At 19.8% G+C, this 24,455-nt stretch overlaps 4 protein-coding genes across 4 annotated transcripts, besides 11 other annotated features; all 4 read left to right on the forward strand.

The window, feature by feature from the left end:
* Positions 1-427: 427 nt before the first annotated feature.
* PGAL8A_00188400 (fam-g protein) lies at positions 428-1,232 on the forward strand (the record flags this gene model as incomplete). The annotated part of the gene is made up of 2 exons (XM_028670568.1): positions 428-502; positions 633-1,232. The coding sequence occupies 2 exons, from the start codon at positions 428-430 to the stop codon at positions 1,230-1,232; spliced, it is 675 nt and encodes a 224-aa protein (XP_028527307.1).
* A 619-nt stretch (positions 1,233-1,851) lies between these two features.
* Positions 1,852-2,390: a repeat region.
* A 29-nt stretch (positions 2,391-2,419) lies between these two features.
* Positions 2,420-4,061: a repeat region.
* A 162-nt stretch (positions 4,062-4,223) lies between these two features.
* Positions 4,224-4,636: a repeat region.
* A 219-nt stretch (positions 4,637-4,855) lies between these two features.
* Positions 4,856-5,665: a repeat region.
* Positions 5,666-6,065: 400 nt separating this feature from the next.
* Positions 6,066-6,479: a repeat region.
* A 3,021-nt stretch (positions 6,480-9,500) lies between these two features.
* PGAL8A_00188500 (fam-g protein) lies at positions 9,501-10,676 on the forward strand (the record flags this gene model as incomplete). Its single annotated transcript, XM_028670569.1, has 2 exons — positions 9,501-9,575; positions 9,705-10,676. 2 exons carry the CDS (start codon positions 9,501-9,503, stop codon positions 10,674-10,676), a joined length of 1,047 nt encoding a protein of 348 aa, XP_028527308.1.
* A 721-nt stretch (positions 10,677-11,397) lies between these two features.
* Positions 11,398-12,111: a repeat region.
* Positions 12,112-13,059: 948 nt separating this feature from the next.
* Positions 13,060-13,635: a repeat region.
* A 451-nt stretch (positions 13,636-14,086) lies between these two features.
* Positions 14,087-14,623: a repeat region.
* Positions 14,624-16,094: 1,471 nt separating this feature from the next.
* On the forward strand, positions 16,095-17,054 carry PGAL8A_00188600 (fam-g protein; the record flags this gene model as incomplete). Its single annotated transcript, XM_028670570.1, has 2 exons — positions 16,095-16,169; positions 16,299-17,054. The coding sequence occupies 2 exons, from the start codon at positions 16,095-16,097 to the stop codon at positions 17,052-17,054; spliced, it is 831 nt and encodes a 276-aa protein (XP_028527309.1).
* An 846-nt stretch (positions 17,055-17,900) lies between these two features.
* Positions 17,901-18,355: a repeat region.
* Positions 18,356-19,658: 1,303 nt separating this feature from the next.
* Positions 19,659-20,075: a repeat region.
* Positions 20,076-21,521: 1,446 nt separating this feature from the next.
* PGAL8A_00188700 (fam-g protein) lies at positions 21,522-22,557 on the forward strand (the record flags this gene model as incomplete). The annotated part of the gene is made up of 2 exons (XM_028670571.1): positions 21,522-21,596; positions 21,724-22,557. 2 exons carry the CDS (start codon positions 21,522-21,524, stop codon positions 22,555-22,557), a joined length of 909 nt encoding a protein of 302 aa, XP_028527310.1.
* A 1,821-nt stretch (positions 22,558-24,378) lies between these two features.
* Positions 24,379-24,455: part of a repeat region that runs on past the window's edge.

The following is a 24,455-nucleotide window of genomic DNA, read 5'->3' on the forward strand; positions in this document are numbered from 1 at the left end:
AAAATCCTTTAACATTAAATGTATATCATTTATAATTTTTATGCGCATTAAATTAAAAATATTTAATTTTTTTACATAATTTAGAGATAAGTAATATTTTAATTAAATATTGTTAAAATAAATTTATCCTATATATTATATTTTTCATTTATTTGTAAATTAACATTCTTATCTTATTTTTTAAGGAATTAAGAATATTATTCCTATGTAAAGTAACCATAATATCATATGTAATAATAAAAAATTAGAATTTACATTTCATATATGAAAATAATTTTATATTTTAAAAATTTAAGAAATTAATATAAGTTATAATAATATCTAAATTAATATTACAAATTCCTAATTTGGTATTATTGAAAATTGAAACAATTTTATACCTGAATTAACAACATCCACTTCAATATTATTCTATAAATATTTTAATATGAAAATATTAACTTTATATTTAAAAATTACTACATTCCTTCTTTTAATTTGGATGTTTCAATGTTTTTATAACGTAAGCTAAAATTTTTACAAAAAATATACATATAGATATATATTTATTTCTAATTATTATTAAGATTTCATTTTATTTTCTATTCTAACTAAAGAAACATTCTTTTAAAAAATTTTTATTTAATCCATAGTGTTATTCTTATAAAACTTTGATTGATAAAAATATATCTCAAACAAAAAATGAGTTAAAATATGAAAGAGTATTAACAGAGGGTGACATAGCAGATGAGAAGCAAAATTACGCTGAAGGAAGCCTAGAGGAATGTGCATTAGATAGTAAAAAAAACAAATGTAATGTTCCAGATCTATGCGAAAATCCGCGCGATTATTGGAATAAAGTCATTACTCCACAATTGTGGGAGCAATTTAATCAGGAAACAAGTGGAATGGACCCTAAATTGAAAGAAGATAAATGGAATATTGAATGGAATAAAATTTCAGCTAAGAAAGTTAATGATCTATCTTCAATATTTAATCGAACTGATATTTCGAAAGAAGAAAAAAAAAACTTAATTTTTAGTGTTATGAATGAACTCAGCTCAGAATTTGTGAAATTTTTATACGAATGTAAGAAAGAGATGAGAGACAATAAAACAGGATCCGAATCTAAGAAGGAGATAAGAGAAAACAAAACAGAATCCGAATCTAAGAATGTGCAGGGAAAAAAAAAAATGAAAAATAATAAATCAAAAATTTTTGAATTTCTTTTTAAGAGGTTTGATAACCATTAAGAAAATAAAAATTAATGTTTTAACAGAGAATATAGGATTATTCATACGCAAGATTTAGTTTAAATAAAGAAAAATTAATATTTAGTCTATATTTTTTAATAGAGATATATTTTAGTTTTTAAAAAAAAAAAAAAATTAAATGAGAAAAATTTTTTAGAAAGAAAAAATTTCATGAGAATATTTTTTAATTTTTAAGAATAAAACTTTCATTAATGATATTAATATAATTAAATTTTTTTTTTTTATTAAGTATTTTTATTATTTTTCAAAGCAGTGAAATTAAATTACTGAAAATTACTTATAAAAAGCAATAAATATTTTCTATTTAAAAATTAATAATTAATGAGGATATATTTTTTTAATAAATATGCATAATTTTTATCAAATTAAATTCACAATGAACTGCATTATTGCAGTTTACTTGTTTATATCATTAAAATTAGATTTAAAATCCATTTAATTACTAGAGAAAACTCTATATTCTCTTTAATAATTTGTTTTTCATTACTCTAGCAAATTCATTGAATGATAATTTAATAAATTAAAAATGTAAATTATGGAAAGTAAATAAATCAGGTAGTAAATGTAGAGGATAAAATAGAAGAAAAAAGTTATATTCTGGTTTATTAACTGGATGTTAGGTTACTTTGCTAGAGTACTGAACAAACAAATTAATAAAGAGCATGTAGAGTTGCTTCTACGATTTTGATGTATTTATATATATTTTTATATGCTTTGAACGAGCGATTTTTAATTATATAATCTACTTCATTCAGCATTCTTTAATTTGAAGAAGCATTTATTTACATTAATAAAAATCCTTATTTTTATTAAAAATTTAAATCCTCATTGAACATTTATTATTAATTAAATGTAAATTATTTATTTCTTTGTCATGAGTTATGTTCAGCAATTTAAATTTATTGCTGTTGAATTAACAAACACAAACAATTAGTAATAATGCAAATTAATTATATGAATATTAATTACGGAAAATTTTATTGTCATACGTATAAAATATTCTCTTACAAATTAAAAATATAAATATTATGCAAATTAAACTCTTTTATGTAAATATTTTTTTATCTGTTTATGATCTCATTTTTATTGGTACTAAATCTTACTCTTAATTTTTATTTTACCAATCTTTTTCTTCTCATTTAAATCATTTAAAGAAAATAAATATATTTTTTTTTTTATGTATCTCTCTTTTTTTTTTAAAGAAAAATAAAAAAAAATTCATTATTATTTTTTCTTTTTTTTTGTGTGTGCCTGACCAACTACGTATTTTTCATATAGCTAGTTGTTTTTATTACCAAAATGGTTAATGATGCCTTTTATTAACCATACTCTACCACCATGGGAAAGTAATGGTTATTACTTAATGTTTGTTATTTTTGGCTTATTTTATTACATCAAGGCCTATTTGTACTCTTTTTTCAATTTGCTTGTCCTGATTATCGTTAATGTAATATGTTATAATGCTATTCTGTTTATGAGTATCTAGGTAATCTTTAGACTTTAAATTATTCGTCAGATTTAGTTTCCTTTTATTTTTATTCGTAGCTTCTATTAAATTCTCCACTTGGTTTTTATATATCTCCCTGGTTTTGTTACTTAACAATTTTATTTTTGACATTAGAATTTGTACTTCTTTACCTCCATAGTATATGGGTAATGTTTTTAAAATTCCGCTTTCAATTATAGTTACTCTGTGAGGAAATGACCAATAAGGTTCATATGGTACATTCCCACTATAGTGTTTCATTTGTTTCCTCTCGTATTCCGTTTATTCGTATGAGATAATATCTCCGACCTTAATATTTTTATTCTCAATTATAGGTTTTCTTTTGATTTAACATCTTCATGTATGTTTTTCCATTGATCCTTTAAGTATATGATCATCATTTCAGAAGTTGTTTCTGGTAATAATTTTGCAAACCACGGATAGATACAATCTATTCCAAACATAGCAAAATAGGGTGTTTCTCCTATCGCTCCATGAGGTGTATTATTATATATTAGTAGTGCATATTGTACTATTTTTTCAAAAGGTAGTTCTTTTTCTTCATATAAAGTCTTAATGATATAATCTAAGCTTTTATGAGAACTTTCATTTAAACAGTTTCCTTGCATATAATATGCGCTGGTATGATATAATTTAATCTGTAATTCTTTTGTAATATAGTCATTAAATTCTTGACTAGTATAAATTGAACCGTGATATGTTAAAATGCTTCTATGGAATTGTTTTATTAACTGGGTGTTCGGTGACTTTATTAGAGTAATGAACAAACAAATTAATAAGGAGAATGTAGAGGTGCCTATACGGTTTTGATGTATTTATATATATTTTTAAATGTTTTGAATGAGTGATCCTTAGTTACGTAATCTACTTCATTCATCATTCTTTAATTTCAATAGGCATTTATTTACTTTAATAACAATTTTTATTTTTATTAAAAATTTAAATCCTTATTGAACATTAATTATTAATTAATTGTAAATTACTAGTTTATTTGTTATGAGTTACATTCAGCAATTAATATATATTACTATTGAATTAACAAACATAAACAATTACTGACAAAAAATCAAAAATTATATAAATATTAATTACATGAAAATTTTATTGTTATATGTATAAAATTTTCTTTACAAAATTCATCACAAAAAATATATTTCATTTAATTCCTCCCTTCCAAAAAAAAAAAATTTCTTTTTTTTTTTTTTTTTTTTTATTTTTATTTATTAGTAACTTTTTTTTTATAATTGATTTTTTAATCAATTTTTTTCCTAATGATCTTTGAATTTTTTGTTTATCAAAATTTTTCCTGACAGTCTTTGTACCTTTTTTTTAAAAAGACAGTAAAAGCAAAAAAAAAATCATCAATTTTTTTTTTGTGTGTATGTGCATGACCAACTTCGTATTCTTCATTTAACTAATCCTTTTATTTTCCAAAAAGGTTAATAAAGACTTTTATTAACCAGTGATTTATTAACTGGGTGTTCGGAGACTTTGCTAGAATACTGAACAAACCAATTAATAAAGAGCATGTAGAGATGACTCTACGATTTTCTTATACTTATGTATATTTTTATATGCTTTGAACGAATGATCTTTAATCATAAACTACTTCGTTCAGCATTCTTTTGCTTCGATAAGTATTTATTTACTTTAATAAATAAATCCTTATTTTATTAAAAATTTAAACACTTATTTAACATTAACTATTAATTGATTATAATTATTAGTTTATTCATTATGAGTTATATTCAGCAATCATTTTATATTGCTATCGAATTAACAAAACACAAATACTTATTAAAAATGCAAATAAATTATATGCATATTAATTACATGAAAATTTTATCTTCATATGTATAAAATTTTCTCTCACAAATTCAAAATATAAATGTTATGCAAATTAAACGCTTTACAAAAATATCATTATCTTCTTGTAAAAAAAATATCTCTCTCTCTGATTTTTCTTCTCTTTAAAAAAAAAATTAAATCTTTTTTTTATTTTTTTTTTTTAGTTAGCACAACTAACTATGTATTCTCCACATAGCTAGTCCTTTTATAGCCAAAAAGGTTAATGAAGCTTTTTATTAACCAACCAGACATTCAAATATAGGTATCCATGTTTTCTTTATAATGTTACTTGCGTCCATATCATTAAATATTTTATTAGTTATATTAGTTACCATAAAACGTGAATGATGATCTACTGCTGCTTGTACGTGGTATTATGTGCCTTTCCATGTTTTAGGTCCTATAATATCTAATGAAACCATATCAAATACATTCGGCTTTGATAAAGCTTGATCATTGTTGGGTTTAAATTTCCTATTAAGCATTACTTGACAAATTAAGCAATTTGTAGTATATTCTTCAATATCTTTATTAATATTTGCCACCAAAAATGTTTTTGTATTTTCTTTAGTGTTTTATTTACTCCACATCCTGAGAATTTACTATTATGAAATCAATACATTAAATGATTTCTATATTTTTCTGACATATATAATCTTCCTGTTCTTTAGTGAAATGGGAAATCATCCTTCCATATTACTTCTCTTCGTATGTTATCTTTATCTTTTCTTGCTGCATTTTCTATTTCCTCGCAAGATGTTATAACGTATAAATCATCATATACCCCTTGAGGTTTACTACAATATATTGTCATATAATTAGGATGATCTGTTTCATCTTCTATTGATATAGTGATCCAATCAGCTAAACTATTTTGAACTCTTTCAATATGTTCAAATTTTAAGTTAAATTCAGATAGTCTTAACTTTCATCTATATAATTTTCCAGTATTAATTGAATCCATTCCAATAATACCTTAACATTCTGTTTTAATTAATGTCTTAGATCCTTTAATATAATAATCAAATGTTTCACATGATACTACTTAATCAAATAAAAGGCTTTATTAACCTTTTTGGTAATAAAAAGGACTAGCTATATGAAGAATACGCAGTTGGTTATGTACACACGGAAAAAAAAAAAAAAAAATTATTGAATTTTTTTTTATATTATACTTTTAATAAATGGAGATAGGTAAAAAAAAAATGTATTTATTTTTTTTAAAAGATTTAATAAAGGTGAGAGAAAATTGGTAAAATAAAAATCGGGAGTAAGATTTAGTACAAATAAAAATGAAATCATAAATCGATAAAAACATTTACACATAAAAGAGTTTAATTTGCATAATATTTATATTTTCAATTTGTGAGAGAAAATTTTATACATATGACAATAAAATTTTCACGTAATTAATATTCATATAATTAATTTGCATTTTTACTAATTGTTTATGTTTGTGATATATTAACTGGGTGTTTGGTGACTTTACTAGAGTACTGAACAAATAAATTAATATTGAGCATGTAGAGATGCCTCTACGATTTTGTTGTATTTATATATATTTTTAAATGCTTTCAACGAGTAATTCTTAATTATGTGCTCTACTTCGTTCAGCATACTTTAATTTCAATAGGTATTTATTTACTTTAATAACAATCTTTATTTTTATTAAATATTTAAATACCTATTGAATATCGACTATTAATTAAATGTGAATAACTTATTTCTTTGTTATGAGTTATATTCAGCAATTTACATATATTGCTGTTGAATTAACAAACATAAACAATTAGTAAAAATGCAAATAAACTATGTTAATATTAATTACGCGAAAATTTTATTGTCATATGTATAAAATTTTCTCTCACAAATGAAAAATATACACATTATGAAAATTAAACTCTTTTATGAAAACATTTTTATCTTTTGTTAAAAAAAAAATCCCTCTTTCAATAAATCATTCCTCTCAAAAAAAAAATTCCAATAAATTTTTCTTTTTTTTTTTTTTTTTTCTTTTTTTTTAGATAGCACAACCAACTACGTATTCTTCACATAGCTAGTTCTTTTTATAACCAAAAAGGTTAATGAAGCCTTTTATTAACCATTACCCTAGCAAAGTCACCGAACACCCATTTAATAAAACAGTACTCTAGTAAAGTCACCGAATGCCCAGTTAATAAATGCATAACATAGATACATTAATATAATAATAAAATGTTTCACAAGTTATAACTATTAAAAATCATTATTTTTATATTGTACTCTATTTTCGCTGAATGTCACTGTGTTTTCTTGACTTATAGTGTACATATTTAGCTTTACCTATATTGTTTATATAGGTTAATACATTGCTCTATACACAATACTATTGACCTTTTTAGTAAAATATTCAGACGAACAAATAGAATGAAACAATTTTATTTTGTGCATGCTAATTTGCAAGGACAATCTGCTATCATAAATGTCTTTTCTAAAATAGTTATTCAAAAAGTATGTAAACAAAAAATATATGTATATAAATACTTTCATTTAAAATGAGCGAACTTAAAAAAAAATAAATAAATAATAATATTTTTTTTGTGTGAGTATTTACAATTAAAAAATAATATATATTATGATAATATATTTTTTATTACAAAAAAAAAATAGTTTTTTTTTCTTTTTTTTTTTTTAGGAGGATAATGTTCAGACTACTATAGAATGTATATTTTTATTTTAAGCTAAAATGTAATTTTAAGGTAATTACATTTTAGAGTGTTACTTATATTAAAAAAAAAATAATTAACTAATAAGTCATATTTAATATTTATTAATAAAAATAAAATTTTATATTAAAATTAAGTAGAATTTACACTACATTTTTCTTATTGATTTATTTGTTTGACACGAGAAAAGTAATTTATTAACTATTAATAAATCAGAGCTATAAATAATTTCTTTTCCTTAGAAATATTATCCTATTTATAATAAATATAATCATTCTAATACATCATGAACTGTAATTTGTATAATTTATGTTTCTATATCTCCAATACTCACACTATTCAAATTATTTTAATATCATGTAATATCTATGTTAAATGTAAGGTACTTTTATATTTTACATATTTCTATTAGTAAGAACAACATCTAGATATAATATTAAAAAAATATAAATCATAAAAAACATACTTTTATTGAATTTATGATTATTCTTTAGAGAAAAATTAATGTTAAAATATTAAAAATGATAGTATTTATACACACCACTTTTTATTAATAATACGTCAAAGAATCTAACAAATTAAATTTAAAAAATAAAAATTTTTATTAAAATTCTCTATTAATATTTACAAAGATTTCTTAAAATTTAACCTTTTCAGAATAAAGTTATATTAGAAAGGAACAATTCTTGAATTTATTTATACTATATAAATGAGTTACCTAAATTTTTTGGTAAGCAAAATGAAAAATAAAAAATTGTGCTATAATTGTATAAAACCGAAAATAAAAAAGAAAATAAACACATCGTAATAGCAATCAGAGTTATCAAATAATTATATAAAGGCAAAAAAAAAAAAAAAAAAAAAAAAAATAATTTTTTTTTATATTTAATTAGAAGATTATAATAATATATATGCAAAATGTTATTTTATAATTATGTTTTATCTTTATTTATTGATATTTTTTATATCAAAATAAATATGCATTAATTTGAATTTTATAAGAAAAAATCTATTATATTTAAATAGAGATATATTGTTATATTCAGTAAATAACATTCATATTAAATTTGAAACATATAAGTATTACTCGTAAAAAAGTAAATATATAAATATGTATTTTTAGAATGAATTAAGTAAATTTGTCAAAAAATAAAACTTTTTTTAATAAATATCTTTTACTGTAAATATATGATTAAAAAAATAGTATTTTTTTTTTTTTTTTTAAATTGTAATTAATTTATTTGACTTTTAAATGTGCTTTTTATAAGATTTGTTATAAGAATTTCTTTAACGTATATACCTATTTTAACTTATTCTTCTGAAATTAAGTACATAATAAATTTTTTTTATTTTTTTTCAATAGTTGAAAAAGTAATTTTTTTTTAAAAAATAGTTATAGCAGAACATAAATATATACATATATTGTATAAACATTTATCAATAATAAAAATAAGAAAAAAAGAATTTAGATAAAAAAAAGTATATTATAAAAAAAAAAGTTATATATAAAAGAAAAATATAAATAAAAAAAAATTAGTTTTATATAAAGTTAAAAATTATGATAAATGTAACATACTGCATGAAAAATAAATGCGTATAATAATTTTTAATTTATAGATTTTTTTTTTTCTTCTATTAATGGAGATATATCTCTATAAAATACGAAGATTTATATTTATATATCATAATAAACCGTACATAAAATAATTTAAAGTTCGACATAATTCACAGAGATTGGTAGTTTAGAAAAAAATAATAAAAAAAATTCTTTAACATTAAATGTATATCATTTATAATTTTTATATGCATTAAATTAAAAATGTTTAATTTTTTTACATAATATAAAGATAAATAAAATTTTAAGAAATATTTTTAAAATAACTTTATCCGATTTATTATATTTTTTACTTATTTGTAAATTAACATTCTTATTTTGTTGTTTAAAAAATTAAGAATATTATTCCTATCTAAAGTAACCATAATATCATGTGTAATAATAAAAAATTAGAAATTACATTTCATGTATCAAAAAAATTTTCTATTTTAAAAATTTAAGAAATTAATATAAGTCACAATAATATCTAAATTAATATTACAAATCCATAATTTAGTATTATTGAAAATTGAAACAGTTTTACATCTTAATTAACAACTTCCATTTCAGTATTATTCTATGAATATATTAATATGAAAACGTTAATTTTATATTTAAAAATTACTACATTCCTTCTTTTAATTTGGATGTATCAATGTTTTTATAACGTAAGTTAAAATTTTTACAAAAAATATACATATAGATATATTTTATTTCTAATTATTTTTAACATTCCATTTGATTTACTATTCTAACAAAAGAAACATTCCTTTAAAAAATTTTTATTTAATCCACAGTGTGATTCCTATAAAACATTGATTGATAAAAATATATTGCAAACAAAAAATAAGATAATATATGAAAGAGTATTAACAGAGGGTGACATAGCAGGAGAAAAGCAAACTTACGGTGAAGAATGCATAGGAGAATGTCCATTAGATAATGAAAAAAATAAATGGGAAAATCCGGTTCAATGCGAGAATCCGTGCGATCAATGGCATAATGTCATTATTCCATCATTGTGGGAGGACTTTAATAAAGAAACAAGTGAAATGGACCCTAAATTGAAAGAAAAAAAATGGAATGTTGAATGGAATCAAATTTCAGCTAACAAAGTTAATGATCTGTCTTCAATATATCATCGACAAGATATTTCAGAAGAAGAAAAAAAAAAAAAAATTTATAGTGTTATGAATGAACTTATCTCAGAATATGTGAAATTTTTATACGAATTTAAGAAAGAGATGAGAGTCTATAAAAAAGAATCCGAATCTAAGAAAGAGATAAGAGACAATAAAACAGAATCCGAATCTAATAAAGAGATGAGAGAAAATAAAACAGAATTCGAATCTAATAAAAAGATAAGAGACCATAAATCAGAATCCGAATCTATGAAAAAGATGAGAGACAATAAAACAGAATCCGAATCTATGAAAGAGATGATAGATAATAAAGCAAAATCTGAATCTGAGAAAGAGACGATAAACAATAAAACAGAATCTGAATATGAGAAAGAGATTACAGACAATAATACAAAATCCGAATCTGAGAAAGAGATGAGAGACAATAAAACAGAATCTGAATCTGAATCTGAGAAAGAGATGAGAGACAATAAAAAAGAATCCGAATCTACGAAAGAGAAGGGAACAAATGAAATAAAAAATTATAAAAAAAAAATTTCGAAATTGATTATTGTTTTGATATTCTTAAGGAGAATAGAATATAATGGTTTAACAGAGAATATAGGAGGGGTCATGCACAAGATCTAGTTAAGAAAAGGAAAAATTAATATTTTGTTTAAATTTTTTTTATAGAAATATATTTTATTTTTTAAAAACAAAAAAAATTAATAAACAAAAATTTTTTAGAAAAAAAAAATTTCATGAGAATATTTTTTAATTTTTAAGAATAAAATTTTCGTTAAGTGATAATAATGTAATTAAAATTTTTTTTTATTATTTAAGTATTTTTTTATTTTTAAAAGCAGTGAACTTAAATTACTGAAAATTACTTATAAAGAACAATAAATATTTTGTACATAAAAATTAATTATTAATTAGAATATATGTTTTATTAAAAATACATAATTTTTATTAAACTAAATCCACAATGAACCTCAATATTGCGGTTTATTTGTTTATATCATTAAAATTAGATTTGAAATTCATTTAATTACTAGAGAACACTCTATATTCTCTTTAATAATATGTTTTTAATTACTATAGCAAATTCATTGAATGATAAATTAATAAATTAAAAATGTAAATTAAGGAAAATAAATAAATCAGGTAGTAAATGTAGAGGATAAAATAGAAGAAAAAAAGTTGGATGCAAAATTATTACCAGCTTACCTACATGACAAAAAAAGGACACAAAAAAGAAAAAAAAAGTCTTTATTGAGAATTATTAGAGTTAAAGATTTGATAATAAAAGGAATTATTAGCCTTTTTTAGAAAAAAATTAATAGCTATATTGAAAATAATAGACATGTGATTTATTAACTGGGTGTTCGGTGACTTCACTAGAGTTCTGAACAAACCAATTAATAAAGAGCATGCAGATGTGTCTCTACGATTTTGTTGTATTTATATATATTTTTATATACTTTGAACGAGTGATTCTTAATTATATGATCTACTTCGTTCAGCATTCTTTGGTTTCAATAGGCATTTATTTACTTTAATAAAAATCCTTATTTTTATTAAAAATTTAAATCCTTATTGAATATTGACTATTAATTATTTCATTGTTATGAGTTATGTTCAGCATTTTAACCTTATTTCTGTTGAATTAACAAACATAAACAATTAGTAAAAATTCAAATTAATTATATGAATATTAATTACATGAAGATTTTATTGTCATATGTATAAAATTTTCTCTTACAAATTAAAAATATAAATATTATGCAAATTAAACTCTTTTATGTAAATATTTTTTTATCTGTTTAAGATCTCATTTTTATGGTTACTAAATCTTACTCTCAATTTTTATTTTACTAATCTTATTCTTCTCATTTAAATCATTCAAAAAAAATGAATATATTTTTTTTTTTACGTATCTCTCTTTTTTTTTTTTCAGCAAAAAAAAATATAAAAAAAAATTCAATAATTTTTTTTATCGAGTGTGCAAAACCAACTGCGTATTCTTCATATGGGTAGTCCTTTTTATTACTAAAAAGGTTAACGAAGCCTTTTATTAATCGGTGCTCTGGCAAACTCACCGAACACCCAGTTAATAAATCAATTGGTTAACACATTGCTCCATAAACAATACTATTGACCTTTTTTGTATAATTTTAGACGAATAAATAAAATAAAAATATTTTATTTTGTGCATTATAATTCGCAAGGACAATCTGCTATCATAAATGTCCTCTCTAAAATAATTATTCAAAAAGCATGTAAACAAAAAATATATGTATATACATACATGTACTTCAAGTGAGTTCACTTAAAAAGAAATAAATAAATAATAATATTTTTTTTTTGTGAGTATTTACAATTAAAAAAAAATATATATTATGATGATATTTTTTTTATTACAAAAAAAAAATGTAATCGTAAAACAAAAAATTACTTTTTTTTTTTTTTTTTTGGAGGATAATGTGCAGACTACTATAGAATGTATATTTTTATTTTAAGATAAAATGTAATATTAAGGAAATTACATTTTGGAGTGTTGCTTATATTAAAAAAAAAAAAATTAACTAATAAGTTGTATTTAATATTTATTAATAGAAATAAAAATTTTATATTAAAATTAAGAAGAGTTTACACTATATATTCTTTATTAATTTATTTGTTTGATACGAGAAAAGTAATTTATTAACTATTAATAAATCAGAGCTATAAATAATTTCTTTTCCTTAGGAATATTATCTTATTTATAAAAATTATAATAATATTAATACTTCATGAACTGTTATTTTGATAATTCAAGTTTCTATATCTCCAATACACACACTATTCAAATTATTTAATATCATGTAATATCTATGTAGTTAATAAAAGGCTTCATTAACCTTTTTGGAAAATAAAAGGACTAGCTAACAGAAGTATACTAAGTTGGTTATGCACACAAACAAAAAAAAAAATTCATAATTTTTTTTATTTGTACTTTTTTTTTAAAAAAGTACAAAGACTGTAAGGAAAAAAAAATTTAAAGATAGTCAGGAAAAAATTTTGATTAAAAAAATCGAATTTTTAAAATATTTGTTACTAATAAATAAATAAAAAAAAAAAAAAAAAAAAAAGATGTATTTTTTTTTTTTGGAGGAAAGGAAATTTTTCTTTTTGGTGATGAGTTTTGTAAAAGAAAATTTTATATATATAACAATAAAATTTTCATTTAATTAATATTTATATAATTTTTTGTATTTGTCAATAATTGTTTATTTTTGTTAATTCAACGCCAATATACATTAATTGCTGAATGTAACTCATCACAAATAAACTAGTAATTTACAATTGATTAATAATTAATAATTAATGTTCAATAAGGATTTAATTTTTTAATAAAAATAAGGATTTTTATAAATGTAAATAAATGCCTATTGAAATAAAAGAATGCAGAACGAAGTAGAGCACATAGTTAAGAGTTACTCCTTTGAAGCATTTAAAAATATATGTAAACACAACAAAATCGTAGAGGCATCTCTACATGATCATTATTAATTTGTTTGTTCAGTACTATAGTAAAGTCCCCGAATACCCAGTTAATAAAACACTATGTTAAATGTAAGACACTTTCATATTTTTACTTGTAAGAACAACATCTACATATTATATTAAAAAAATATAAATCATAAAAAACATACTTTTATTAAATTTATGATTATTCATTAGAGAAAAATTAGTATTAAAATATTAAAAATGATAGTATTTATATACACCACTTTTTATTAATAACATGTCAAAGATTGTAACAAATAAAATTTAAAAAATAAAAATTCTTATTAAAATTCTCCTATAATATTTACAAAGATGTCTTATAATATTTATCCTTTTAAGAAAAAAGTTATATTAGGAAGGGACGATTGTTGAATTCATTTATGCTTTTTAATAAAAGGTTTCATTAATTTTTTTTTGGTAATAAATAGGACATGCAATACGAAGAATACGTAATTGGTCATGCACACAAAAAAAAAATATATTTATTTTTTTTAAAAAATTTAATAAAAGAGAGAAAATTGGTAAAATAAAAATCGGGAGTAAGATTTAGTAACAATAAAAATGAGATCTTAAGCAGATAAAAGATATTTAAATATAAAAGAGTTTTATTTTCATAATATTTATATTTTTAATTTGTGAAAGAAAATTTTATACATATATCAATAAATTTTCATGTAATTAATATTTACATAATTTTTTGTATTGTTAATAATTGTTTGTTTGTTAATTCAACAGCAATATATATTAATTGATGTATGTAACTCACAACAAATAAACAAGTAATTTACATATAATTAATAATCCATATTCAATAAGTATATAAATTTTTAATAAAAATAAAGATTGATATTAAAGTAAATATATGCCTATTGAAATTAAAGAATGCTGAATGAAATAGATCGCATAATTAAGGATCACTCGTTCAAAGAGTTAAAAATATATATAAATACATCAAAATCGTAGAGGTAACTTTACATGCTCTTTATTAATTTGTTTGTTCAGTACTCTATCAAAGTCACCGAACATCCAGTTAATAAATCAATACTATATAAATGAGTTACCTAAATTTTTTGGTAAGTAAAAAGAAGAATAAAAGATTGTGCTATAAATAAATATAACTGAAAATAAAAAAGAAAATAAACACATTGTAATAATAATCAACACTTATCAAATAAATATATAAAAGCAAAAAAAAAAAAAAGAAAAATATATTTTTTTTATATTTAATTAGAAGATTATAATAATATATATGCAAAAAGTTATTTTATAATTCTCTTATATCTTTATTTATTGATATTTTTTATATCACGATGAAAATACTTTCTTTTGAATTTTATAAGAAAAAATCTATTAAATTTAACTAAAGTTACATTTTTATATTCAGTAAATAATATTTATATTAAAATTGAAACTGATATATATTACTCGTATAAAAGTAAATTCATAAAAATATATTTTTAGAATAAAGTAAATTTGTCAAAAAACTTTTTTTAAAAAATATTTTTTACTGTAAATATGTCATTAAAAAAATAGTATTTTTTTTTTTTTTTTTTAAATTGTAATTAATTTATTTTACTTTTTAATGTGCTTTTTATAAGATTTGTTATAATAATTTCTTTAAAGTAAATACCTATTTTCACTTTTTCTTTTGAATTTAAGTACTTAATAAATTTTTTTTATTTTTTTTCAAATAGTTGAAAAAGTAAATTTTTTTAAAAATTAGTTATAAAAAAAAATAAATACAAACATATATTGTATAAATATTTGTCAGAAACAAAAATTAAATAAAAAGAATTTAGATAAAAAAAAGTATATTAGAAAAATCAAAAAAGTTATATTTAAAAGAAAAATATACACAAACAAAATTAGTTTTATAATAAGTGAAAAATTGTGACAAATGTAGTATACTGCATGAAAAATACATGCGTATAAAAATTTTTAATTTATAGAGTTTTTTTTTTTTTATGGAGATATATCTCTATAAAATACGAAGATTTATATTTATAAATCATAATGTACCGTATATAAAATAATTTAAAGTTCGTTATAATTCAAAAAGATCGGTAATTTAGAAATAAAAAATTAAAAAAATTCTTTAACATTAAATATATATCATTTATAATTTTTATGTGCATTAAATTAAAAATATTTAATTTTCTTACATAATTTAGAAATAAGTAAAATTTTAATTACATATTTTTAAAATAAATTTATCCGATTTATTATATTTTTCATTTATTTGTAAATTAACATTCTTATCTTATTTTTTAAGGATTTAAGAATATTATTACTATCTAAGGTAATCATAGTATCATATGTAATAATAAAAAATTACAAATTACATTTCATATATGAAAATTATTTTGTATTTTAAAAATTTAAGTAATTAATATAAGTTATAATAATATCTAAATTAATATTATGAATCCATAATTTAGTATTATTGAAAATTGAAACAGTTTTACATCTTAATTAACAACTTCCATTTCAGTATTATTCTATGAATATATTAATATGAAAACGTTAATTTTATATTTAAAAATTACTACATTCCTTCTTTTAATTTGGATATATCAATGTTTTTATAACGTAAGTTAAAATTTTTACTAAAAATATACATATAGATATATTTTATTTCTAATAATTTTTAACATTCCATTTGATTTACTATTCTAACAAAAGAAACATTCCTTTAAAAAATTTTTATTTAATCCACAGTGTGATTCCTATAAAACATTGATTGATAAAAATATATTGCAAACAAAAAATGAGTTAAAATATGAAAGAGTATTAACAGAGGGTGACATAGAAGCAAAAAGGCAAGCTTACGCTGAAGGATGCCCAAAAGAATGTTCATTAGATAATAAAAAAAACAAATGTGAAGATCCGTTTCCATATGAGAATCCGTGCGATCATTGGCATAAAGGCATTGCTCCACAATTGTGGGAGCTATTTGATAAAGAAACAAGTGGAATGGACCCTAAATGGAGAGACCAAAAATGGAATAATGAATGGAATAAAATTTCCGCTAAGAAAGTTAATGATCTACCTTCAATATATGATCAACAAGATATTTCAGAAGAAGAAAAAAAAAAAAAAATTGACAGTGTTAAGAGAGAACTTATCTTAGAATTTATGAAATTTTTAGATGAATGCAAGAAAGAGATGAGAGACAATAAAACCGAATCGGAATGTAAGAATAAGATGAGAAACAACAGAACAGAATCCGAATGTATGAAAGAGATGAGAGAAAATAATACAGAATGCGAATCTAAGAAAGAGATTAGAGACAATAAAATAGAATCCGAATTTATGAAAGAGATAAAAGACAATAAAACAGAATTCGATTTTAAGAAAGAGATGAGAGACAATGAAACAGAATCCGAATCTAAGAATGAGCAGGGAAAAAATAAAATGAAAAATAAGAAAGCAAATATTTTGAAATTTCTTTTTAAGAGGTTTGATAACCATTAAGAGGATAAAAATTAATGGTTTAACAGAGAATATAGAAGGGGTCATGTACAACATCTAGTTAAATAATAGAAAAATTAATATTTTGTCTAAATTTTTTTTACAGAGATATATTTTATTTTTTTGAAAAAAAAAAAATTAAAAGAGAAAAATTTTTTAGAAAGAAAAAATTTCATGAGAATATTTTTTAATTTTTAAGAATAAAATTTTTGTTAAGTTATATTAATATAATTAAAACTTTTTTTTATTATTTAAGTATTTTTATTATTTTGAAAAGCAATGAACCTAAATTACTGAAAATTACTTATAAAAAGCAATAAATATTTTGTACTTAAAAATTAATAATTAATGAGAATATATGTCTTTAATAAAAATACATAATTTTTATGAATGTAAATTTACAATGAACCGCATTATTGCAGTTTATTTGTTTATATCATTACAATTATATTTAAAATCCATTTAATTACTAGAGAAAACTCTATATTCTCTTTAATAATACGTTTTTAATTACTATAGCAAATTCATTGAATGATAATGTAATAAATTAAAAATGTAAATTAAGGAAAATAAATAAATCTGGAAGAAAACATACAGGATAAAATAGAAGAAAAAAGGTTGGATGCACAATTATTAACAACTTACCTATATGACAAAAAAAAGACACAAAAAGGAAAAAAGAAAAGTCTTTATTGAGAATTATTAGAGTTAAAGGTTTGTTAATAAAAGGAATTATTAGTCTTTTTTAGATAAAAATTTATAGATGTATGGAAAATAAACAGACATGAAAGTACTAGATAAATGAAGAAAAAAAGTATTGAATAGTGTGAAAAAAATATTCAAGTTATTAAAAAATAGAAGAAAAATTGATAAAATTTTTTTTCGTGGAAAATTTTTATCTTTGAATTTTAAGGAGAAAATTTTATATTAACAATAATAAAATTTTCGTGTTTGTAGTATTGTATTACTTATTTTGTGTTTTGTTATTTATATATGCTATTTCGCGATAAGTGAATTTGAATTGTTAAACATTAATCATAACGCTATAAGTAAAATATATGTGATTTAAATCAATAATTAATAAAGATTTAAATTTTTATTAAAAATTAGGGATTTTCTTTAAAATAATTAAAGGCCTCTTAAAAACAATAAATGCTCAATAAAGGAGACCATATACATTTCAATGGTTTATGTATTAAAAACAAATTTAAATTCATTTAAATGGTACAAGAAATTCTACCTGCTCGTTGTTAATCCTTTTTTTCATACTCCAGCAAAGTAATGAATAGGAAATTAATAAACCATTAATTACATTTATCTTACTTATATTATGATTTATATTTAACAATTCAAATTTATTGATCTCAAATTAACTAGCATAAATAATTCATAATATAAAAATTAAATTACGTGAGTACTACAAAACACAAAAATTTTATTATAGTTAATATAAAATTTTCTTATATAAATTTAAACAAAATACACCACAATAAGCTTTATTAGTCTTTAACATTTTCTTCATTTTTTTCACCACTAAATTCCTTTAAAAGAAAGTAAAAATTTATTTTTTTGTGTATTTAAATTACAAAAATAGAAAACACATTAACTAATTTTTTTCTTTTTTTTTAAATTAACAATTGTATGTTGTTTAATAAAATGTATTATTGAACTTTTTTTTAATAAACGATAATAGTTGTATGGAAAATATATAGTTATTCATGCAAATTCTAGATGCTAAAAAAAAAATAATAAATAATAAAAAAATAATTGTTAATTACTTTGTTTTCTTTTTCTAATTTTTAAATACAAAAAAAAAAATATATTTACTTTTTTTTTGAATTGATTAATTTTTCAGTTTAAATATTTATTTTGTTTATTTCTTATTCAATAACATTTCTAGAGTATTGAGGAAACATATTAGTAAAGAGAAGATAGAATTTTCTCTACTAATTTAATGAATTTATGTTAGATTTTTATTTAATAAACCAGTAAACTGCTTTATATATATAGTCTTCCTGAATTAACATTTTTTGTTTTCTAGTGGCAATTATTTATTTTAATATAAGTACTAAATTTTTAATAAAAATTAGAAACCTCATTGATTATCGATATTAACTATATATATTTTATTTATATTGTTAAGTGTAATGTTTAAGAATTCAAATCCATTTTTCCGAAATTAACAAATATAAATAAGTAACAGAATACAAAATAAACTACACAATGTTACTAACACGAAAATTTTATTATCATTGTTATAAAATTTTCTTACATGTATTTAAAACATAGTATACATGTTTAATAAAAGACTTCATTATCCTTTTTGGTAATAAAAAGGACTAGCTATATGAAGAATACGTAGTTGGTTGCGCACACGCAAAAAAAAAAAAAATATTATTGAGTTATTTTTTATATTTTTCTTAAAAAAAAAAGGAGATACTTAAAAAAAAAAATAATATATTTATTTTTTTTAAATGATTGAAATGACGCAGAATAAAATTGGTAAAATATAAATAGAGAGTAAGATTTAGTACCAATAAAAATGAGATCTTAAACAGATAATAATGTTTATATAAAAGAGTTTAATTTGCTTAATATTTATATTTTTTAATTTGTGAGAAAAAATTTTATACATATGACTATAAAATTTTCACGTAATTAATATTCATATAATTAATTTGCTTTTTACTAATTGTTTATGTTTGTTAATTCAACAGCAATATATTTAAATTGCTGAACATAACTCATAACAAAGAAACAAGTAATTTACATTTAAATAATAGTCAATGTTCAATAAGGATTTAAATTTTTAATAAAAATAAGAATTTTTTTTAGTAAATAAATATCTATTGAAATCAAAGAATGCAGAACGAAGTATATTACATAATTAAGGATCACTTGTTCAAACCATTTAAAAATATATATAAATACATCAAAATCGTAGAGATAACTCTACATGCTCATTATTAATTTGTTTGTACAGTACTCTAGCAAAGTCACCGAACAACAAGTTAATAAATCAATATTATACAAATGAGTTACCTAAATTTCGTAAGTAAAACGAAAAATAAAAAATTGTCCTATAAATATATAAAACTATAAATAAAAGAGAAAATAAGCACATCGTAATAATTATCAACACTTATCAAATAAATATATAAATGCAAAAAAAAAAAAAAAAATAAAAAATAATTTTTTTTTATATTTAATTAGAAGATAAAATAATATATATGCAAAAAGTTTTTTTATAATTCTGTTTTATCTTTATTTATTGATATTTTTTATATCACAATAAAAATGCATTCTTCTGAATTTTACAAGAAAAAATCTAATATATTTAACTAAAGATATATTTTTATATTCAGTAAATAACATTAACATTAAATTTGAACTGATACGAATTACTCGTAAAAAAGTAAATTTGTCAAAAAATAAACTTTTTTTAAAAAATATTTTTTACTGTAAAAATGTAATTAAAAATATAGTATTTTTTTTTCTTTCTTAAATTGTAATTAATTTATTTGACTTTTAAATGTGCTTTTCATAAGATTTATTATTATAATTGCTTTAAAGTAAATATCTATCTTCACTTTTTTTTTTAAATTTAAGTACTTCATAAATTTTTTATTTTTTTTCAAATATTTTAAAAAGTAATTTTTTTTAAAAAATAGTTATAACAAAAAATAAATATATACATATATTATATAAACATTTATCAATAATAATAATAAAAAAAAAGAATTAAGGTAAAAAAAAGTATATAAGAAAAATCAAAAAGGTTTTATTTAAAAGAAAAATATACACAAACAAAAATTAGTTTTATATTGAGTGAAAAATTGTGACAAATGTAGTATACTGCATGAAAAATACATGCGTACAAAAATTTTTAATTTATAGGGTTTTTTTTTTATTTTTTGATGGAGATATATCTCTATAATATATGATGATTTATACTTATAAATCATAATATACCCTATATAAAATAATTTAAAGTTCGTCATAATTCACAGAGATTGGTAATTTTGAAAAAAAAAAAATAGAAAAAATACTTTAACATTAAATGTATATCATTTATAATTTTTATGTGCATTAATTAAAAATATTTTATCTTTTTAAATAATTTAAATATAAATAAAATTTTAATAAAATATTTTTAAAATAACATTATCGGATTTGTTATATTTTTTATTTATTTGTTAATTAACATTCTTATTTTATTTTTTAATGAATTAAGAATATTATTCCTATCTAAAGTAACCATAATATCATATGTAATAATAAAAAATTACAAAAATTATATATCATATATGAAAATTATTTTCTATTTTAATAATTTAGGAAATTAATATAACTTATAATAATATCTATATTAATATTACAAATCCATAATTTAGTATTATTGAAAATTGAAACAATTTTACAGCTGAATTAACAACGTCAACTTTAATATTATTCTATAAATATATTAATATGAAAACGTTAATTTTATATTTAAAAAGTACTACATTTCTTCTTTTAATTTGGATGTATCAATGTTTTTATAACGTAAGTTAAAATTTTTAAATAATATACATATAGATATATTTTATTTCTAATTATTTTTAAAATTCCATTTGATTTACTATTATAACAAAAGAAATATTCTTTTAAAAAATTTTTATTTAATCCATAGTGTGATTCCTATAAAACATTGATTGGTGAAAATATATTGCAAAAAGAAAATAAGTTAAAATATGAAAGGATATTAACAGAGGGTGACATAACAGCAAAAAATCAAGCTTACGCTGAAGTATACACAGAAGAATGTCCGTTAGATAATAAAAAAAACAAATGTGAAGATCCGTTTCAATATGAGAATCCGTGCGATCATTGGAATAACGTCATTGCTCCACGAATGTTGGAGCTATTTAATAAAGAAACAAGTGGAATGGACCCTAAATGGAGAGACCAAAAATGGAAAAATGAATGGAATAACATTTCATCTAAAAAAGTTAATGATCTATCTTCAATATCTCATCGACATGATATTTCAGAAGAAGAAAAAAAAAAATTAATTGATAGTGTTATGGAAGAACTTTTCTCAGAATTTGTAAAATTTTTAGACGAATGTGAAAAAGAGATAATAGACAATAAAACAGGATCCGTATGTAAGAAAGAGATGAGAGACAATAAAATCGAATCCAAATGTAAGAATGAGATGAGAGACAATAAAACAAAATCCGAATCTAAGAAAGAGATAAGAGACAATAATACGGAATCCGAATTTAAGAAAGAGATGAAAGACAATAAAACAGAATGCGAATTTAAGAAAGAGATGAAAGACAATAAAACAGAATCCGAATTTAAGAAAGAGATGAAAGACAATAAAACAGAATGCGAATTTAAGAAACAGATGAAAGACAATAAAACAGAATCCGAATCTAAGAATGAGCAGGGAGAAAATAAAATAAAAAATAAGAAATTAAATATTTGGAAATTTCTTATTAATATGTTTGATAACCATTAAGAGAATATAAATTAATGGTTTAACAGAGAATATAGAATTATTCGTGCACAAGATCTAGTTAAATAAAAGAAAAATTAATTTTTTGTCTAAATTTATTTTATATAGATATATTTTACTTTTAAAACAAAAAAAAAATTAAAAGAGAAAAATTTTTTAGAAAGAAAAAATTTCATTCGAATATTTTTTAATATTTATGAATAAAATTTTCGTTAAGTGTTATTAATATAATTAAAATTTTTTTCTTATTATTTAAGTATTTTTATTATTTTTAAAAGTAATGAACTTAAATTAGTGAAAATTACTTATAAAAAGCAATAAATATTTTTTTTATACTTAAAAATTAATAATTAATGAGAATATATGTTTTTAATTAAAATGCATAATTTTTAGCAAAGTAAATTCACAATGAACCGCATTATTGCAGTTTACTTGTTTATATAATTAAAATTATATTTAAAATCCATTTAATTACTAAAGAAATCTCCATATTCCCTTTAATAATTTGTTTTTCATTACTCTAGAAAATTCATTGAATGATAATTTAATAAATTAAAAATGTAAATTATGGAAAGTAAATAAATCAGGTAATAAATATAGAGGATAAAGTAGAAGAAAAAAAATTGGATGCAAAATTATTACGAGCTTAACTACATGACAAAAAAAGGACACAAAAAGGAAAAAAAAAGTCTTTATTAAGATTTATTAGAGTTATAATTTGTTAATATAAGGAATTATTAGCCTTTTTGAGAAATAAATTAATATCTGTATGGAAAGTAAATAGACATAAAAGTACTAGATAAAAGAAAAAAAATAGAATTGAATAGTGTGAAAAAAATATTCAAGTTTTTTAAAAATAGAAGAAAAATTGATGAAAAGTTTTTTCGTGGCAAATTTTTATCTTTGGACTTTTAAGAGAAAAATTTATATTAACAATAATAAAATTTTCGCGTTTGTAGTATTGTATTACTTATTTTGTGTTTTGTTATTTATATTTGCTAATTCGCGAGAAGTGAATTTGAATTGTTAAAAATTAATCATAATATTATAAGTAACATATATGTGATTTAAATCAATAATTAATAAAGATTTAAATTTTTATTAAAAATTAGGGATTTTCTTTAAAATAATTAAAGGACTCTTAAAAACAATGAATGCTCAATAAAGGAGACCATATACATTTCAATGGTTTATGTATTAAAAACAAATTTAAATTCATTTAAATGGTAGGAGAAACTCTATATGCTCGTTGTAAACCCTTTTTTTCAATACTCTAGCAAAGTAATGAACAGGAAATTAATAAAAATTAATTACATTTATTTTACTTATATTATGATTTATATTTAGCAATTCAAATTTATTACTCTCAAATTAACTAGCATAAATAATTGATAAAATTCAAATTAAATTACGTAAGTACTACAAAACACAAAAATTTTATTATAGTTAATATGAAATTTTCTTACATAAATTTAAATAAAAATACACCACAATAAGCATTTTTAGTCATTAACATTTTCTTTTATTTTTCGACTACTAAGTTCCTTTTAAAAAAAGTAAAAATTCATTTTTTTGTGTATCTAAATTACAAAAATAAAAAAAACATTAACTAATTTTTTTCTTTTTTTTTTACTTAACTATTGCATGTTCGTTAATAAAATGTATTATTTACTTTTTTGAAAATAAACAATAATAGTTGTATGGAAAATATATAGTTTTACATGCAAATTCTAGGTGCAAAAAAAAAAATTAAAAAATAATTGTTAATTACTTTATATTCTTTTTCTAATTTTTAAATACAAAAATAAATATATATTTACTTCTTTTTTGAAATGATTAATTTTTCAGTTGAAATATTATTTTATTTATTTCTTATTCAATAACTTTGATAGTCTATTGAA

Source organism: Plasmodium gallinaceum, assembly GCF_900005855.1.
Source record: "Plasmodium gallinaceum strain 8A genome assembly, contig: PGAL8A_v1_71, whole genome shotgun sequence".
Taxonomy (NCBI): Eukaryota; Apicomplexa; class Aconoidasida; order Haemosporida; family Plasmodiidae; genus Plasmodium; species Plasmodium gallinaceum.